Genomic DNA, 20,062 nt, shown 5'->3' with positions numbered 1-20,062 from the left:
TCTTCAATCTTCCTGGTAATACTTTATTTATGAAAATATTTTTATTCCGTCGCATTCTTGATAAATTACTCATTTTGAAACATACAGTTGTATCAATCCTGTCCATTATTAAATTAATGAACATTAGTATCATAGATAGCATATGCTTAATATTACGTGTTCCTTCTCACACTAAGCATGTGTAATCTTAAACTTTATAAATAATACAGTCCACTATAAATAAACTTCATTACTAAATAAGTAAATACCATACTACACTTGCTTCCTAGTACTACGTTGAACAAACTTAGAGCTAGTGCATGAATACATATTTGTAATTTCAAAAATCACAGAAAAAAGGGAGATCACATCCTGAGAAGTGGAAATGGGAATGATAATATCATTATAACTGTTATTTTGAAGACTGCCATCTGGGATTTAGATCCAGCATTTTAAATGGAAAGTGGCTATATAATGCATAATGCAATCATTTCAAGTAACTTTTGGCGACACATACAAATCTGAAATTCTTTCTCGTACTCTTTATTCACGTAGGTAAACTTCTGTAACCAAGATGTTGTACGGAAATATAGAAACAAAGAGAAAAACTGTTGTCTTAAGTTTGGAAGTGACATGCTCTATAGCCATGCGCATTTATTTGTTAAGAGAAAAACAGGCAACAAAAGAGAGTCTGTGTGGTCAAGTGGGTAGAGTGGCGGACTGGTAATTCTTATACTGTTTTGACACCATATCGAATCCCATCCGATTCGTTTTTTTTACAAAACATTACAGATGTGTATAATTTTTATGTTAATAAGAACCGAAACAATATAATAAGGAAATAACTTTTTTGTTTTTTCTGATGACGTATTTATTTAGAATTAGTGTTCTATTAGTAATAGCGATTCTTTTCAGTTTATGCTGTTGTAGCTATAGCTTCTATTCTCATCCTCTTTTCTTTAAAAAAATGTCTTCAATAAAGTATGAAAACTAAATCTAGACAGAAACAGACATCTCAGTATGAAACGTGATTTATTGTTATGAAATGAACAAATTTCCCGTTATTAAATAAAGAAAACTATAGAAAATTATTGAATTTGGTCTTCTTTAGGTTTTCCATACTTTATAAGGCAAGATGTGTGATCATACCCACAAATTTAGCTAGTGAGTGAAAGATGCTTTCTGCACAAATATTTTACAGGTTTACGTGCATGAAACATCAATACGCCATGGTCTCGTTTATCTGACCTTCGTTTATTCCACATACCGTATTATCCGACATGACATAGCAGGTACAAAGTAGCATCAATCGGCAAGAGGAACTGCAAGTTGTGGTCTTAGTCTGTTTTTGATGCTCCGGACTCTATCGCCTAGTACACTCGTCTACATCATGACTCATACGCCTATCATTCAGTGCAGGCACGTATCTAGCTTTTCTTTTCGGAGGGGCCCAACACGAATCTTCGTAAGCACGTAATTCTAATGTTTCAAAAATATCAATAATAATAATAATAATAATAATAATAATAATAATAATAATAATAATAATAATAATAATAATAATAATAATAATAATAAATAATAATAATAATCATAATAATGCAACAGTTCTGTATTTCTCTTAAACTTTTCTTACTTTTCATTTATAAACTGGTTTACTTTAAACAAACTGCATTATAACACAAACGAAATCAAAAAAATAGTTTCTAGAGACATGTAAGGAAACCTGTCTGCTACGTATATCACATAACAAAAATAGCAAATGGAAATCAGTGTATCGTTCTAATACATTAACGTTATAAACAGAACGGAAACAAAATTGTAATCCCAAACTGAACGGAAACGAAATGTAATTCCATTTAAAAGTGTTCTTTAATTCCACCTGTTATCAATGGCATTACGGTATATTCTTACAAGTAACACTTCCGAAGTGTACCACTCCGATTTCGATAAAATTTGGCAGGTAGATACTAACGAAACGAATACGTGTTTTTTATTTTCTGCGGAGAAAGGTTTTTGGGGGCAAAAGCCCTTACCCAAAATTTTGAAAGTTGACGCCCAAAAGGCAAAAATAAGTGGACCAAAGTGAACGAAATTGTGCACAAATATTGCAGACGTAAAATGAGGGAATGAGGGAATGAGGCTTTTATTTTCCTCGAAAAAACGGTTAGGTGGGGCACAAGCCCCTCCAAATTTCTGATCATGAAATATGAAAAGTGTTAGTAATAATATTTCCCATGTGTGTAAAGGACATGAAGAATTGCAACGACACTTCATGTATGAACAATACGCAAAAAATAAACTAATACTTTTTTTATTTTCTGCGGAAAAACGGTTCTAGGGGGAAAAGCCCCAACTCAAAATTTTGAAAGTTGACGCCTGAAAGGTAAGAAGAGGTGAACCGATGTGAATGAAATTGTGCACAGATATTGTAGACATAAACTGACGGAATATGGGTTTTCTATTTTCCTGGAATAAACAGTCAGGTGGAGCACGGACCCCTCCAAACCTTTGGTCACGAAATGTCAAAAGTATTAGTAACAGTATGTCAGATGTGTGTAAAGGACACGAAAAATTAGAACGAAACTTTGTGTATGAGCTAGTGAAATGAGCTAGTGAAGAGCAATGGTGCAGAGATTTTCGGGAAGGGCGTTGAAATGTTCATGACGATGAGGATAGCGGAAAGCCTAGTGTTCTGACGGACAATCTGGGGGAACATGTTTAGCAAGAAAATGCGATCTAATCGCCGGTTCACAATAACTAAACTCGCCAAAGAGTTTCCAAAAGTATTTGCAAAACAGTTTATCGAACTGTGTCTGACAAGCTGAATTATCACAAACTGTGTGCAAGATAGGTGCGAAAAAATGACAGACGTTCACCAAGAGCAACGAATGACAGCTGCACGTGATTTTATGGCTTCCTGGGTGAATGATGGGGATGACATGACCTTCCTTCTCACATAATCAGAGGGAAGAAACCTGGATATCGTACACCACTGGCGGCTCGAAGCAGAATCAATGCAATGGTGGTATTCTGGCTCTCCTAAAGTAAATATATTGAAATACATTCAGTTCACAAAAACATGGCAACTGTGTTTCGGTACCAAAACGGTGCGATTCTCACGGAATTCTTGGAACCAGGACGAACAAACAGATGTAAACTGCCAAATACTGAATAATCTGCTATCCATAATCGTGGAAGAAAAATGCTACTCTTTTCTTCTGTTTCATGACAACTCCCACCCACTCACAACACGACCCGCTCGGGAGAGTAATGCTCCCGGAAGTAAGTTTTTTCGCGCGCTACTCTAGCCAGCTGTTTTACGCGCTATCCTAGCCAGTTGTTTTAAGTTGGTCACAAAATTTATATCATGGAGTACAAGGGGAACAAAACGAGCCGTATATCATGGAGTACAATGGGAACAAAACGAGCCCTACAGGGCTTCTAACCCGTTCCTTCTACTACTACTACTACTACTACTAATCTCCACAAAAGTAAGTAAATCACTTTTTTGAGTATTATTTTCATATTATTTTAATTTAAAAAGTGTTATAAAAATGTAAACAAATGTAAAAAAACTTTCCTCGGGCCGGGTTTGAACTCACACCAAAATTGATTTTCGTTATTAGTATATAGCGCTAGTCCACTCGGCCACGAAAACCCATAACAACAACCGTTTGATTTCTGCTATTTGAATGCAACGTGGCAAGAAATGGATAACGCCAACCAATCAGAACTTTGTTTTTCGTTTCTACTTCCGGGAGCATTACTTCCTGAGCTAGTCCTACTCACAAGTTCGTACTGTTGAGACAATTCAGAAATTTTGATGAGAACTATTCAGTCAACCCCCTTGCAGCCCGACCTTGCCTCCAACGATTTCTTTCTTTTTCTTCACCTGAACATGTGTCTTGTATCAAAGCGTTTCAACGACAGTGAAGTCCTCAAGACATCAGTTCTGGACTGGCTGCATTCTCAGGCTGCAGACTTTCACACAAAGGTATACAGACGATTGTAGGACGCTGACATAAATGTCTGGAGGTTCATGATAAGATATTGAAAAATAGCAAAGATCTATACTTGTATAAGAATCATCATAACAATCATTTTCTTGTTCTTTTCTTTAAATATCGGCGGTTTTCTTTAAAATATGTTTTGAATAGTGTATGTGTGTGCATATATAAGAGAGAACGGTTTATACTCCTATATTAGTCGTCACCACAGACAAGGAAGAAGAATAAAAGTGTTGTATAAAGGTAACTGAGAAAGTTCTGTCACTTTTTCACCCACCACCTTCGACCATCGTTATGTCACATAAAACGTTCATGGAAGATCAAAATAGCTCCCATCTGCATCGACGATCTTCTGCCAACTTTCTGGAAGGCCATGAATTTAATCTCGGTAAAACTTGATGGGCCGTGAAGCGAAGAATATATCAGGTGCATTTTGTACCTCTACTAGGGATTTGAACTGGCATCCTCTAAGGTGATAGTTCAAGGATTGAAACAGATGATAATCGGACGGTGCAATGTTCGGGGAGTATGGTGACTGCAATAGTGTTTCCCATCCAAGTCCCCGGGTCATCCTAGCCACGTGAAGCTTATCATTGCCCTGTAACAGGAAGACCCCTTTGCGATTCAGAAGTACTGGCTCCAGAGGTTTGAGTTTTTTTTTGAATACAGCTCAAATACTTACAGTACACAGTTGCATTGGTGCTCTGATCAGCTGGTAGCAGTTCCCGATGCACGATGCTGCGAGCAGTCCACCAAACACGCAGGATAACCTTCGTCGGGTGCAATGCTGGTTTCGGCTGTTTTGGTAGCTGGTTTTGGCTAAAGAGGTTTATTTCCTCACCTGTGAAGAGAAACGTGAAAACGATTGTAACAAATCTGTGGTTTCACGTAGTATGACTTCTACATCTCTAAATAATTTTTGCATAGTTTCCTAGCTTGGTTCATTCTTTTCTTAAAGTACTGATGTTCGTGTTAATATTTCGATAAATTGCTTGAAAATGGGGCGATTATCCTTATTGAGTGGACACACAAATGAGTATTACATTCTTGTAAGTTTCGTCTTTAGAAAACTGCTTGTTTAAGGACAATTTTCAACGGAGGCTGCTTTATTCTTTTTCTTTAATGCTATAGAATGTGGCAGTGAAAAGGAGAGAAAAGGAGATTAGAGCAGATTAGGGGTTAAAGGGCTCATCATAGAGAAAAGGGATATAGGATCCAGTGAGGGAAGAAATGTGTTGAAAAATTATTTCTGTTCCCATCTGGATGCAAAATCTGATACAATGAGTTCCATTTCAAGCTCTAGAAAAGAAAAAAGGTACACAGTTAAACATTCTAACCCTAGCAATGAAGCTTGGTTGTTGTGCACGTCTCTGCTGTATAATTTTTATTGCTGTGGTTCCGAAAAATGTCATACGCCGTGTTACATGAAATGTTACTGTTACGTAACGTGCAACCACGTACAACACCAAAGAGAATTGAAAATGTAAGAACGCACTTTTGGTCGGTATCTGTAGCCTTACATGAATATAGAGAGCGTACGTAGACTGAAAGCAAGAATTAATAATTCTGTTTTTAAGCAGTACATCTGACTTCCTACTTTCGATTAGAGCTACTTCAACCGCATGTGGTATTTTATTTCTAGTTTCATCTTCTTGTCTGTTGCATTCAAAAGATTCCAGCGCGACTTAACTGTTCGACTAACTTTCAGTTGGCGGTAAGGTTCTACTCAAACGTAAAGTGGTCTTGTATTCTCTATTTGTCTTTCATTGACCGTTCTCACAATGTGCTATTTCACAGTTTTTGGATTCCTTGACGTGTCCCTTGTGTGTGTAATCACTATTTATAACAGTGTAAAAACCCTTAACAAAACTCAGGTTATAAGATATTTCAATTTACACTGTCAGCATCTTTTTCTTAATTACAAGATATTGAACTACAAGAATCGCGATACATTAAATTTGAATTTGATTGGCAATTGAAACAATATTAAATTAAATCAGTCATTGGTGAATCTGCCTCAGCCAATACCTCTTCTTTCTCATATTCTGAGTTATTTACTGATGTCTGATTTCTTTCTCTCTTATTAATGTAGAATATTACACAGGGCGGTCCAGAAGTGTGGAAACATCCAAATAAAATGCAAGAGTATAAACGAATTGCAAAAATAACACTGTAGGTTAGAAGTGCAGATGAGGAAAATCTTTGAAACATGACGTCCATGCTCACCATCCTAAAATCATCCATTTTAAATTCACTTTCATTCTCTTAAATAGAAACCATATGTTGTGATACCTTATTGTCATCGGAAATTTTCTCAGAAATTCAACGTTGATTTTGGGTTTGCTTTATCACTTATCATAACAAAGCAATAACTGGTTTTTGTGGTATCTTTCAGGTGAGTAAGATAGCATAGCTCTGAGACAGGTAGAACGCACTGAGACCATTATGATGTCAAAACAACGTAGCACGAGAGTCGTTGATGATTTTAACAACCATCACCTAGATTAGGTACCACTTAACCATACAACAGTAAGCAAGTTGATCACGAAATTCAGGGAAACAGGATCTGTAGCCAACAAACCAAAATCCGTTAGGTCTTGCACGGCAACTGGCGGAACAACGTTATTAGCAGTATTCGCGGTATTTAGCAACCATCCATCATACGTGTTTTGTCCCTGCACAAGTGGCACCCTTAAATGCTACAAGTGCATCAGCACCTCTGTTAGAGGATGACCTCTATCGGCGTTTGGAACTCACGATAGGGGAAACAGGGCAAATGTGCCAAAATTCCCGTTTCGCCTAGAACGTCTTGTTCAGAGATGAGGCATTTTTTTTTTTTTTTTTTTTTTTTTTTTGCTTTCAGGTGAGATGAACAAAGGGATGTTTGTTACTGGTCGGACACTAATCACCACTGGCGTGAAGCATTATTTTTGGCATTCCTGGAAAATTGGTGCTATGGTATGGTATGTGGGGATCCGTGTTGTGGGTTCTTTGTTTATCAATGGCACCTTAACAGCAATTGAATATTGTCGTATATTGGAAGAAAATATCTTGCTATCTCTCTTATTAGAAGAAAGGATATTCCATGTCTTCTACTAACACGATGGTGCCCTTCCGCATTATGGAAATTGTGTTGGTGAACATTTGGATATGCAGTTTCCCAATCGTGAAACAGTAGACTCGCGCTGTGGAGTGGTCACAAACTTCCTCCCACCTATCTTCCCTTAATTTATATCTTTGGGGATATCTCAAGTCCATTGTGTATTCAATGAAAATTCGGGATATTAGCCACCTAAAGGAACTCATAACAAATGCCTGTACAAGAATACCTGAAAGCATTTTGAGCAAAGGTTTGGATGAATGGAAACAAATAATGAATTTGACAATTCAAATGAACGGAAAACACATCAAACTCATCCCTTCGTTGGGAAAAATATGTGGTATGTGACTGACTTTGTGAAAACCAAACAAAGTCATAACTTCGTTATGGTAAGTGATAATGCAAAATCGAACATGTATTTTAATTTCTGAAATAATTTTAGATGAGAACAAGGCATTACAACATATGGTTTCTATTTAAGAAAATGAAAGTGAATTCAAAATTATGTATTTCAAGATGGCGACCATCGACATCACATGTTCTAAAAGTTGTTCCCCAGCCTGTACTACTAATCGACAATATTACTCTTGCAAAGCTTTATAAATCCTGTCTTTTATTGGAATCTTTCCATATTTTAAACTACTCTGTAAATAGCATGTAAGGTCAACCAAATGTAAATGAACAGCTTTTGATATTAAGTATACATTATATTTGCTAATACAATTTAATTTCGATAAACTATTATTATTATCATTTGCAATTTAATTTTACTGTATACGGGATGCAAGATTGGAATAATAAAGGTGAATACAAAAATATCTTTTATCTTCCTTAATCTTTATCCTAAAACCTCAAATATTCATGAACAAAAATGGTGTGTGGCTTATAGTTTCGAATAAAGCATACAAGTTAGTGCAATAGATTTAAACTTAATCTTAAATGTTTCTTTAATTAGATAACTCAGAATTACATTAATACTTATAGATTTGTTGTTCAACAGTGTTTTACTAATTTCCATTTTGGATCCTTGGGTTGGCAACGTTGGTTGTCTGAGCGATGCCAATGATGTCTGGTTGCGGACAGCGATAATTTAGTATTATAGTTTTCATGTTTTGGCCTTTGGAAATGATTCGCTTATGATGGACATTTTATTTTTACCACAACTTATTCCTGTGATAAGCCAATATGTATTTCATGGAGTCTACACATACCCTACAAAATGATGTTTTTATTGAAATGACTTTACCCGTAACACAATGATGGGTTGCTCACATATGTGGACAATGAGCACAAATGAATAGGACTATATGTTTACTGCCAACAAATGTGCGGATGTTTACCTGCTACAAATGTTGGTAATGAACACTGCGTTGTTATATCGAATATATTTACGTAAGAATCAGACACATACAAAATTTAAAAGGAAAAATCATAATGTCAGTTATATTGAACATAAAAAATTTTAAAGATAATGTCAAATCAATACAATGAAATAGAAACACTAAGACAAATAACTTGCCTATATATATACGAGGTCCAAGAATAGAGTGATGAGAATGTTTTTCAGCTGATGTTGGCAACCCTGCATGCTGAAACCTCCGCTAGCGTGTGGCCTTGGGCCTGCTCCACTAGCACGACACGTGGCACTCACAAAATATTGTTCATTGTGGAGTTAGATGTTGAAGAGTACGGTGTGTGTTGGACACCTGTCACAACTATGGAAGCACGTAATATTGAGCAGCGCTACGCAATCTCCTTCTGCATGAAACTTGATAAGACTGCCGCGGTAACGTACCGGAAGCTTGCGTCTATTAACTGAAAATTTGGGAATGCGACAAAAAGATGACCCAAAGACTGTGATAGCTGATTTGTTGGACCAAGTGGAATCTAACCCGGATTTACTGAACAGAATTATCACTGGTGATGAAAGTTGGTGTTTTCAATATGACTCCGAAACGAAATGTCAAAGATTCGCAACGACCAAAGAAAGCCCGCATGTCGAAGTCCAAGGTAAAATGCATGCTTGTGTGCTTTTCTGACTCCAGGAGAATTGTCCATAAAGAGCGGGTACCTCTAAACCAAACAGCAAATCAACATTTCTACATAGAAAATCTTGAAAGACTTCGAAAACGCTTCCGTCGTCTTCGTCCCGAGATTGCTGACACCTGGATCTTTCATCACGATAATGCACCAGCCCATACGGCATTGTCTGTTCGGCAGTATTTGGCATCAATATCAATTACAGTGATACCACACCTTCCTTATTCACCGGACATCGTGCTGTGTGATTTGTCTGTTCCCAAAGGTGAAAACAGTTCTTAAAGAATACCATTTTGAAGCAGAAACAGACGTTCAAACAGGTGTAACAAGGGCTTTGGCAGGCATCCCAAAAGATGACTTCCAGTGATGCTACCAAGAATGGAAACGCTGATAAAGTAAGTGTGTGCAGGCACAAGGGAAGGTGATCACATGTGGTTGGTTAAAAATGTAAGTAAAGTTGTTTTTTTCCAACAATTCTCATTACTTTATTGTCAGCCATCGTGTATATATATATATATTTGTGTGTGTGTGTGTGTGTGTGTGTGTACAGGGGAGATAATCATAAAACGTATAGGGCTATAGTATAATAGTGAAAGACAAAATACAAGTATCAAGTTCTACTTTCTACTTTTCCATGTGGACATGTTCGAAACACGATCAGATAGTCAACAATTAAAGTTTATACGTAAATCACTACAACTAGAGAATTAAATGTGCGCCGATGCGAACTCCCAGTTCCTGCAGGTCCTGCATTGGGTCTTGTATACCACATCCCTCACAAAGCCGCAAAGAAAAACATCTAGTCGAGTGATGTCCGGAGACTTGGGGAGCCAGGCACTGAGTTGTCCTCAACCAGTCTAGATACCTGGAAATATTTCGTCCAAGCGCTCCTAATGATCGTGGCCCAGTGAGAAGGGGCACCGTCCTGCTGCAGCAAGGTGGCAGGTGTACGACCTATGAAAATGCGAACTGTTCCAATATGTCCAGATAAATAGTCATGGTGATTGACGCCTCTGAAAAGAAGAATGGTTCGACACGCGGTTATGAAGCAGACCACACCACACGTTTACTTTTGGACAATTTCATGGCTTACGTGGGTTTTTTCTGAGCCACACATCCTCATTTGTATCGGTTTAGTATGTTGGACATATGAAACACGCTTTGTCCGAGAACATCAACTTTGTCAGAAAGCGTGGGTCCTCATCGCTGTGACTGATAATCTCAATTGCAAACGCTTTGCGCTTTGGCTGTCATCAGATTGAAGTGCATGTAACAGCTGCAACTTGTTAGGCTTCGGAGAAATGCCTTTGGGCCCGTTCCATACTTCCGATTTTCCTGAACCTCGTGTACCACTGACAGATAGTCAGACGTGATGGGGTGTACTCTTAACGTGTCCGGAATTTCCGCTGGACCTAGATGGAAGATCTGGTCTCTATTCATTCTTCCACACACTGTGCCATCTCTTGGCGGGTGGCCATTTTTGTCAATATCTCACTTGCGAACATAAAAACGAAAGAAATTATAGAAGAAAGATTTTTTTTTTGGGGGGGGGATATTGGTATAGAACAAAACTAAGTGTATGTGAAAATATTATGCCGCAAACCACACTTTTCTATCTATCCCCATTTTTTACTTATACGCAGTCAAAATTGGAAAGACCATTTTGGAACATCCTGTACTTTTAAATAAAGATTATTTTTCTCATATTATATTAATTATAATACTGAATATAATATTTATTTTTAACAGAAACTATAAAACGCATGAAACTTGACTCCAAACTTTTAATAATGAATGACTATCTCGAAAGAATTTTCACCTAGCCATTTTTGTTCATTGGCAACAAATGTGGGTAATGGAAAATAAAAGAATGCTACAAAATTACGATTACTACGAAATTTTTTTTATTAATGTAAAAATGAAGACTCATTCTATTTCAATTTAAAAATCATGTGAAACAAGTTCAATAGAAATTCAAGGTGACAATAATTAATATTAACTTATTACCTGACCAGGATAGCTGTGCGGTTTTGGGAGGATGGCGCTGCTGTTGTGTTTACATCAGTTTTATGGCAAGCGCGGTGGGACAGGGGAGCGGAGAGTTTCACTTTGCAGTGTATCCAACGGTTTTTGAAAGTTGCAGTTTAGATGATGTGCATAGTCTAATCTCTTTACGCTTAATAAAAAAACGCCGTAACTTATGTATGTATTGTAGTGAACCATTCCTGCAGTAATGCAGATGTATTGTGAATAGTGATTTATGAATGGAAATTACCAATTTAAGAACAACATAGCACAGTTGACAATTCAGTGGGCTTCTACCGTGTATTAAGGAGATTGTATAAAAATTGATTACGTTTTAATCGATTTCATTATAAAACAGTAGTAGCCTGTAAAACGCAGGAATGACAATGTCAGTGACTAAAAAATTAATTTTGGGTTGATAGCTTAGAGTCTTGCGCAATATCTTGTAACTGTAAGTTTAAATCAAGTTAAAGTTAAGGCTCATGATGCTGCTGTTTAAGTTATGTTTATCGATTGACAAATAAATTGTTCTTTCGAGTTTTAGCCAGGCGAAACGTTTCCTGTCGAGAACTGTGAAAGTCCTTTCCGCTGGTCTATTGGCCAGCGCATGTGCTTTTATTGTATGTGGTTCTGGGTTTGATTCCCATTGGGAGACCAAAATTTAATTTTACAATCCTTCACTTTCATTAATCATCTGTCTCCTCTAGCATAAACAACATAATCATGGGACGTTATAGAAATCCAACCCTTTGGTAGAGTTCGAATAAAAGTATTGATAAAACATCAGCGTATGGGTAATGTAAGAGAAAGTATCATTGTTTCAGCACACAATAAATTTTATTTATGAGGAAAGAAATTACCTCTGGACTAACTATGAATTTCTCTCAGGTTTTAGCTATCAGGTGACAAAGAATTAAATCTACTAACTGTTTTCACACACAATATAATTTTGAAACTTGGGAGCCTAGTCTTATATTTGTGTCTGTAGTATATAATAATGCTGACACGTTATTCTGTTGAACATCTTAAAGGTATTTGTCGATTGATTTCAGAGGACAGAGTTTAGCCCGTAAACACAAGTTGCCTATAGTTCAAACATATCAGATGTACGGTCTTGTTTAATAAAACCTGCTCCTCCCTGTCCTCTATCTGAAAAGTCCTATATTGTTATTCACATATGAAATTCAAAGGCAAAGTCAATCGTCTTTATTCAGTTGTATTTTTGTTTCAAGTGTAAGTATTAAAATGCGCTACGCATGGTTGCAAGAGGTTGAGTGGCTTTTTTCTAAAATACTGAACTGACATATCTAACATTGGCACTCATCTTCTTTATAATTGATGTAAGAAACGGCCGATTGATTTCCAGCCAATTACTTCATCACCGGTATCTTTGAGCAATGAGATAACAATGTAAGACAAACTTCGTTCTTTTCAAACTTTATACTTTGAAAAACTTATGAAAATGGTTTTGTTATTCAAATACATATTCGCTCTAATCAATTTCAGAAGTAGCATTAATCTTAGAATAACGTAATGGTTGTAAGAGTTACCCTGAAAATGTATTTTGTATGTTTTCCTTTTTACGTAATTCAGAGATTTTGTCTGAATTTTACTGGAGTTACAAGGAACCTTCAATTATCAGGCACCCCATTTTAATCGCTCCCCCTCCGCCGTCAATGCAACACTTCTAACCGTCTCCCCAGGGGTCCTGGGTCCACCCCTGATTGAGATGGTACATAAAGATAACTTTGTCTAATCTCTGTCATTATTTAGCCTGGTTTAGTATTTTTTTTTTTAAAAAAACGATATTTCCGCCACATTTTGAAAACTTTATTTGAAAGTTTTCAAAATGTGGCAGAAATATCTTTTTTTTAAAATTACTAACCTAATCAAGTAGAAAAAGAGAAGTACCTATTGTCTGCAATTTCTAGAACAGAAATGGCCACATGCGATTTCCAAGATGGATATTCTTCTTCTTCTTTTTTTTTTTTTTTTTTAGCAAGAACGCCAAGGTAAGTAATTTCTTGCTATTTATTGTTTTATTTGACTTCTGCAACGTAAAACAAAACAAAAAAAACATAAGGCCTACCTATTTTAGGTTTTATTTTACATTTATAATACAAAGGTGAAAATTCTTAGGTTTTATTTTTAAAATAAAAAAGAAATCCTATTCTAAGGGGTCAATCGCCCCGATCGCTCCGCCCCTGACTTGAGCATATGCGTGGAGTGGTTTATTACGAACAAGACGGAAAGAACTGTGATAGATTGATTACAAAACTGTGATAGATTGATTACAAGTAGTCTGGTTAGAAACACTGCTGCTTGCATTTTAGTACCAAAACCGGCCGCCCGCACTCGTTCGCTGGTTGTGTTATACCTTCTGCAACTATCCATTGTTTTTTGCTCTGACTTCGACGTGTTCTAATAAGCAAAAACAAATGAAACTCACGCCACGAATGCAACATACTACGATGAATGTGACCAGGGCCTTGCTGTATAGTGTAAAAATATTTCTTTCAATAACTTCGTATTTAATTTAGGACATGAATAACAACCGCCAACAAAATGGGCAATGAAAACTTGGGTAAGCATTTTCAGAACCGATCAGGGTGCATTGTCAGGAAAGAATCCTTTGTTGAGTTCACCATTACTACCCGAACACTTCATATGATTAGACCCAAATGTAATACTTGAGATCTGCACGTCATACAACCTCTGTGCTGAAAAAATACCCCGTTAAAAAAATAAAGAAACATGTTTTCTTTAAATACTTAGGTTATTTAATTGAATTGAATTAAGTAATAGAAAAAAGTTTTGTCCTGTAATTAAGTACAAGAAATAGAATACTTGTAAACCTAAAATGCGTTTGGTTTTATTATAACCTGTATGACTTGGCATATTTCTCCAAGAACTCTGCAATGGAAGATTTACCATTGGTAAAGTGGCATACTTAAAAATGTCTATTCGATCAGAAACCAAAAGAAAGCCTACCACCAATTCGTATTCATACTAAAATAGCCAAATAATCCAACCATGATTACGTTATCACTGGCAGTGTAGACACTTATGTTAAAAGTATCCTAGCACGTTCTTTAAATACTAAACGAGAGAATTGCTTAGGAATAAGTTCTGGTGATATTATTGATACGTAGGCGATAGTAAAAGATTGTATTTTGTTGTAACAATAACCGTCATAGATATTTTTATAAAAAGGCCTTGTGTCCATCTTAAACACAAATTAAACATAACTTTCTTACAAGGCTGTCTATATTCTTTATTATAAATTAACGAGAAATGTTACAGTTTCGGAAGTATATCACTTCCTTCTTCAGACTACTACTCCAATTGAAATCATAGATAACATAAAATAATTTGTTATCTCTACCAATCAAGAATCATTTTTTCATTTTTCATTCAAGTTCAAAATATATGCCTATTGTTCTGGCAATTTTAAACTCTTAACAGAAATAATACATTGTTAACTAATCTTTATATTTCTTTTAATATATATTAACTAAATTAAATACCAATTGACTATATAAATATAGAAATTTTCTACCTAATATTCAATACTAACTTTTCTACCTGAATATTGATTACTAATTAACTACGTGAATATTGAAAAACATATAAATACAATTTTATCCTATATTGTCCTTATATTCTACTTTTTTTCCTTTCTTCTTTCTTCTCTTTTCAAAATGTCTTCCCATTCTTCATTAATACTCAAACCGCTATTCAAGTTCATAGCTTTAACGTACACTTCTTTTATCCTCTTCGCTTCTTTCCACTTCCTAACCAGTTGTCTCCCTTCATATTCCAATATTTTCGCTCCTTCCCAGTTTACTTCGTGGCCTGTTTCACCTACGTGCTTGTAAATGGCATTCGTGTCTCTCTTCAATCTTACATCATCTTTATGCTGTTTTAAACGTTCTTGAATGATGAAAGAAAAGGTATCATGTTAGAGAAGGAAATAGAAAAAGAAGGTGTAATAAATTTCTTAGATATGAAAGTAAAGAGAACAAAGGAAGGAAATTTTATAACATCGTGGTTTCAAAAAGAATGTGCATCAGAAGTTTACTGCAATAAAAGAAGTGATGTCGATGAAGGAACGAAAATGAATTTCATTAGGAATATGGAAGAGAAGATCAAAATGATAAATACGAAGGAAGATCAAAAGGAGAAAGATATAGAAAGACTATGAGAACAATTGAAAGATAATGGTTACAGTGAAAAGGACAAGAAAAAGAGCAGGAAGAGAAGGAAGAAAAGTGAGAAAGAAGAAGAGAAAGAAGAGAACAAGAAGAAAAGATGGCATGGTATTGAAAGTGCAGGGGTGATATCAGAGAAGATAAGAAGAATTCTTATGAGAGAAGGTATTAAGACGTACAGGGAAGGAGGAATGAAGATAATAGATATCATCAAGAAAACAAAGATGAGAACGTCAGTGGAATTGTGTAAGAAAGGAGTGATATATGAAGTACCGTGTGGGATGTGTGATAAGGTGTATATAGGAGAAACCAAAAAGAGAGTGCAAGAACGTTTAAAACAGCATAAAGATGATGTAAGATTGAAGAGAGACAAGAATGCCATTTACAAGCACGTAGGTGAAACAGGCCACGAAGTAAACTGGGAAGGAGCGAAAATATTGGAATATGAAGGGAGACAACTGGTTAGGAAGTGGAAAGAAGCGAAGAGGATAAAAGAAGTGTACGTTAAAGCTATGAACTTGAATAGTGGTTTGAGTATTAATGAAGAATGGGAAGACATTTTGAAAAGAGAAGAAAGAAGAAAGGAGAAAAAGTAGAATATAAGGACAATATAGGGTAAAATTTTATTTATATGTTTTTCAATATTCACGTAGTTAATTAGTAATCAATATTCAGGTAGAAAAGTTAGTATTGAATATTAGGTAGAAAATTTCTATATTTATATAGTTAATTGGTATTTAATTTAGTTAATATATATATTAAAAGAAATATAAAGATTAGTTAACAATGTATTATTTCTGTTAAGAGTTTAAAATTGTCACAACAATGGGCATATATTTTGAATTTTAATGAAAAATGAAAAATGATTCTTGATTGGTAGAGATAAGAAATTATTTTATGTTATCTATGATTTCAGTTGGAGTAGTAGTCTGAAGAAGGAAGTGATATACTTCCGAAACTGTAACATTTCTCGTTAATTTATAATAAAGAATATAGACAGCCTTGTAAGAAAGTTATGTTTAATTTGCGTTTAACAATAACCGTATTTCTTCGAACAATTTCAGCGTCAGTATGAACAGATTTGAAATAATAGTCCAAATGCTTTTACAAATCTATACTTATTCTATTCTGTATATGTATGTCTTCCCTAATTTTGGGTGCTGTGTGGTATGATTACCGTGGAAGAATAATGATCGTTCACACACACGTCAAGAAAATAGTGCATCGAGTAAAGAGAGATAACCCGAAAGATATTTTGAGAATCCATTATGACTTCTGCGATTTTAATTTTGTCTTTTCTGTTTGTTTAGCCTTCAAATTCTTCTCATCCTGTTCTTTGAAACTCTACTCCCCTCATTTTTATACAAAATATTCTCTATGGATATATTGTCAATCAGCTAAAAGATCAATATATATTTCTTATCTAAGTCATCATGTCAATGAAGCGAATTCTATATATTGTATTTTTTTTTCTTTTGACAAACAGGTTTCGACGTCTCCGTACTTCTGCAAATTGCTTCATTGTAAACCTAGCGATAGCTGATTTTTGCAATTCTTTGCTCCATGTTATGCCTGCAACTTCATCTTTCCATGGAAAATGGATTTTTGGAGTCGAAGGTAAGTAATATTATAAAGGCAATAGTGTTTTTTAAACTTTTATAGCATACCAGAAAAGAAAATATTTTCAACTCTACTATTATTCTAATGTAACAATCTAATGTAATTCTAGCCAATTTCAACTTTGTGCTCTTTTACAATTTATTTTAAAGTGTAGTAGTAACTTATACAGTTTGCGAAATGACACTTGATGGCATTTTTTTTTCGTTAACACAGATCTTCCTAATTTGCTTTTGTCGAATTTAGCTCTCTCTATATATATATGCAGGATGTGCCAAAAGTAATGGAGAAAAATGAAACCACTGATTCCTGGCACTAAAAGAAGAAAAATGTTTATACGACATATAGTCCGGAAATGGACAGCGGCGGAGCTAGACAGCTTCGAATGGGGGGTAAAGAACATCCCAACTGCCAGTGGAATAATGATAGAAGCTAAGAAGGGAGTGCATAAATACATAAAAATCATGTCGGCTTGACATGATAAACGCATGGTATATAACTAGATCAGAGATTCTCCATACACTGAAAAAAAATGTAGGTGGCGTACTTAAAAAGGTAGGTTACATGCGTAATTCATGTAGTTTTTGGACTTAACGTATAGCAGACGTATAACTGAAAACGCATGTTTTATAATACTTTCTGTATAAGTGTTCCATCTGTACGTACTTTCCGTATGTAACAATGTAGGCGGTCAGGATCTCACATATAAATGGACGTATATAACATATGAATGACGAAGGTAACATAAGTATATGCTTGTAATATACGGAAAACTGTTAGATGCCAGACATCCTGCAACGGCATGATGTAACATCTAAGGGCAGTGCGTTTGTAGCATATGGATAACGTACGCTCCATACTGATCTCTGTAGAAAGCAAGAGCTTTCCGTATATGTGTACAATATACCGCTGTCCGGAGAACGGATTTTTCTCAGTGTACGTTATTTAGGGATTCACCGAATGTCTGTATGGCAGGGGTAATGAACGGTGCAATAAAGATGGAGATCATACAGAAAAAAGTTACACATGCACGATCGCAGGCACTTGTACAATGGGAGTCAAAGCCAAGATTTCTTGGCACGGTTGGATAATTTCAGGATTCAATGAAAAGTGGTATACCAGATAGAAACTTGCAGAGAGAGCGTAGAAATAAGAACAAGTGTAACTACTCGTGTCATGTAATGAAATAACAGGCAGAATCCACAGCGACGTACTGTATTTGTAACGTAGGGCTGAGGTGGCTCAGTAGTAGAGAGTTCACGTCTGGTGCATGGCGTACCTGGTTCGATCCCAGTTCGCACCAAATGAACTTTGTGGTGGCCAAATACTGTCTGCGTGGGTTTTTCGGGGTTCTCCCGTTTCATCCCACTGTCTTCATTGCTCCTTTTCATTCATTTATCATCATCACCGTTTCCTTTAGCCTGACCAGCATAATCGTGGGACGTAAAACTGGAAGATTTCTATTTTTTGTATTTGTAATGTAGTATCTTAAAAAGGGTAGCATTCAAACTACTAGGTCAAATGTGTCAACAATAAACGTACCTACAGAAGACGTTCAAAGTGCTGTCCTCCCACATCTATGCAAATTGCTACTCGTGAGTTTCGAATGCATTCCATCACTCTCGGTGTAACTGTTCACACGCATCTTCAATGCGGTTTTGTAAATTTGCAAGTTCATTTCTCCTCACATTCGAAGCTGTGTAGCTGCATCCCTGTCCACTTCCGGACTGTATGTTATATAAACATGTCTGGAATCTGTGGTGTCATTTTTCGCCATTACTTTTCGGACATCCTGCATATATATATATATATATATATATATATATATATATATATATATATATATATATATATATATATATACTATACTATACTATACTCGCTTGAATCCAGTTATGCCTTAAATTCTTTGTTTCTTATCGTCATTTCTAGGCGCTTCCCTAGTTAATACTGCTTCTTAGAATGTGTGTTCCATGTTTTACTTATATTATAAATTTCTCGTCATTAAAATAATTATACCGTACATGATACAACTAAAATAAGTTTACTCTTTATTATTTTATTCATTGTAATGATTTTTTTCTGTTAAATCGTTTTATACTTCGAGTTACTTCGTTTTATACTTTAAAATAACACACTTTAAAAATGAAGGTTACTGACTGATATATTACCGTTACTTCATTTGTTTATAGAATATATTTACATAGCATTAAGACTTTATAAACATACGTTCATAATAATTACCCAATCCACACCTCACGGGAGAAAGAGGGCAACGTCTTAGGCTCCTAACGTAGGTGCTAACATAGGGACTGACTCCCGGTGTAAGGAGCAACATTCACAACGTGCCAACGGTCTCCTCGGAGGGCAGATGAGCGGTTGGAGGTCAGAATACTTTCTTGTCCTTAGGAGGGGATACTGTCCTAGAAGACAGATGAGGCACAACGCGGTCAACGGCATGGAGATGAGGAAAGGAAATGAGAATATTACCACATTATCTTTTTTTTTTTTTTTTTTTTTTGTAAGGAGAGATGGAGGCGGTAAATAAATATAATGATGATTTTTGTTTTGTAAAACATTCTCTAGGTAATATAGTTCCCCGAGGATCATCCAAGGAGAAAATAAGAATAATAACTTTCATTTCAGTATATGAACCTGGAACGTACAAATTTACGACGTGTAGGTAAACTTGAAAATTTGAAAGTGAAGTGTATAAATATACAGTAAACATAGTGAGGTTGAGTGAAGTAGACGGTCAGGGAAAAGAATATAGTATTGGGAAATAACAATATTCTAATCGGGTGGCATTAAGGCCGAGAGTGGTGTTCCGATAGCAATGAAGTGCGAAGTAGCAAGTACCGTAAGCAAAGTTAAATGCTGCAATGACCGCTTGATATATGTAAAACTAAGTAAAAAGAAAACAGTGGGTATTATGATAATACTAGTGTATATGCCAAAAACCAACCACAATGACAACTAAGTAGAATAATATATGATTATATTAGTGACATGTTGCATCAGGAGAGAAGAGATGAAGTCAATGCCATAGTACTGGAAGGTTTCAACAGCGTTGTAGGAGA

At 35.7% G+C, this 20,062-nt stretch overlaps 1 protein-coding gene across 1 annotated transcript in view; it reads left to right on the top strand.

Annotated features, from left to right (window-relative positions):
- Positions 1-20,062, top strand: part of LOC145678910 (compound eye opsin BCRH2-like) — a 152,835-nt gene that overhangs the window by 65,389 nt on the left and 67,384 nt on the right. The window contains exon 3 of the mRNA XM_081749521.1: positions 16,852-16,982. Coding sequence (XP_081605647.1) covers positions 16,852-16,982 — 131 coding nt within the window. The remainder of the gene's footprint in view (positions 1-16,851; positions 16,983-20,062) is intronic.

This window comes from Thermobia domestica, chromosome 1 (genome assembly GCF_964235325.1).
Source record: "Thermobia domestica chromosome 1, izTheDome1.hap1.1, whole genome shotgun sequence".
In the NCBI taxonomy this organism is placed as follows: domain Eukaryota; kingdom Metazoa; phylum Arthropoda; class Insecta; order Zygentoma; family Lepismatidae; genus Thermobia; species Thermobia domestica.
The sequence above is the reverse complement of the archived record's forward strand: the minus strand, read 5'-3'. Positions and strand labels throughout refer to the sequence as shown.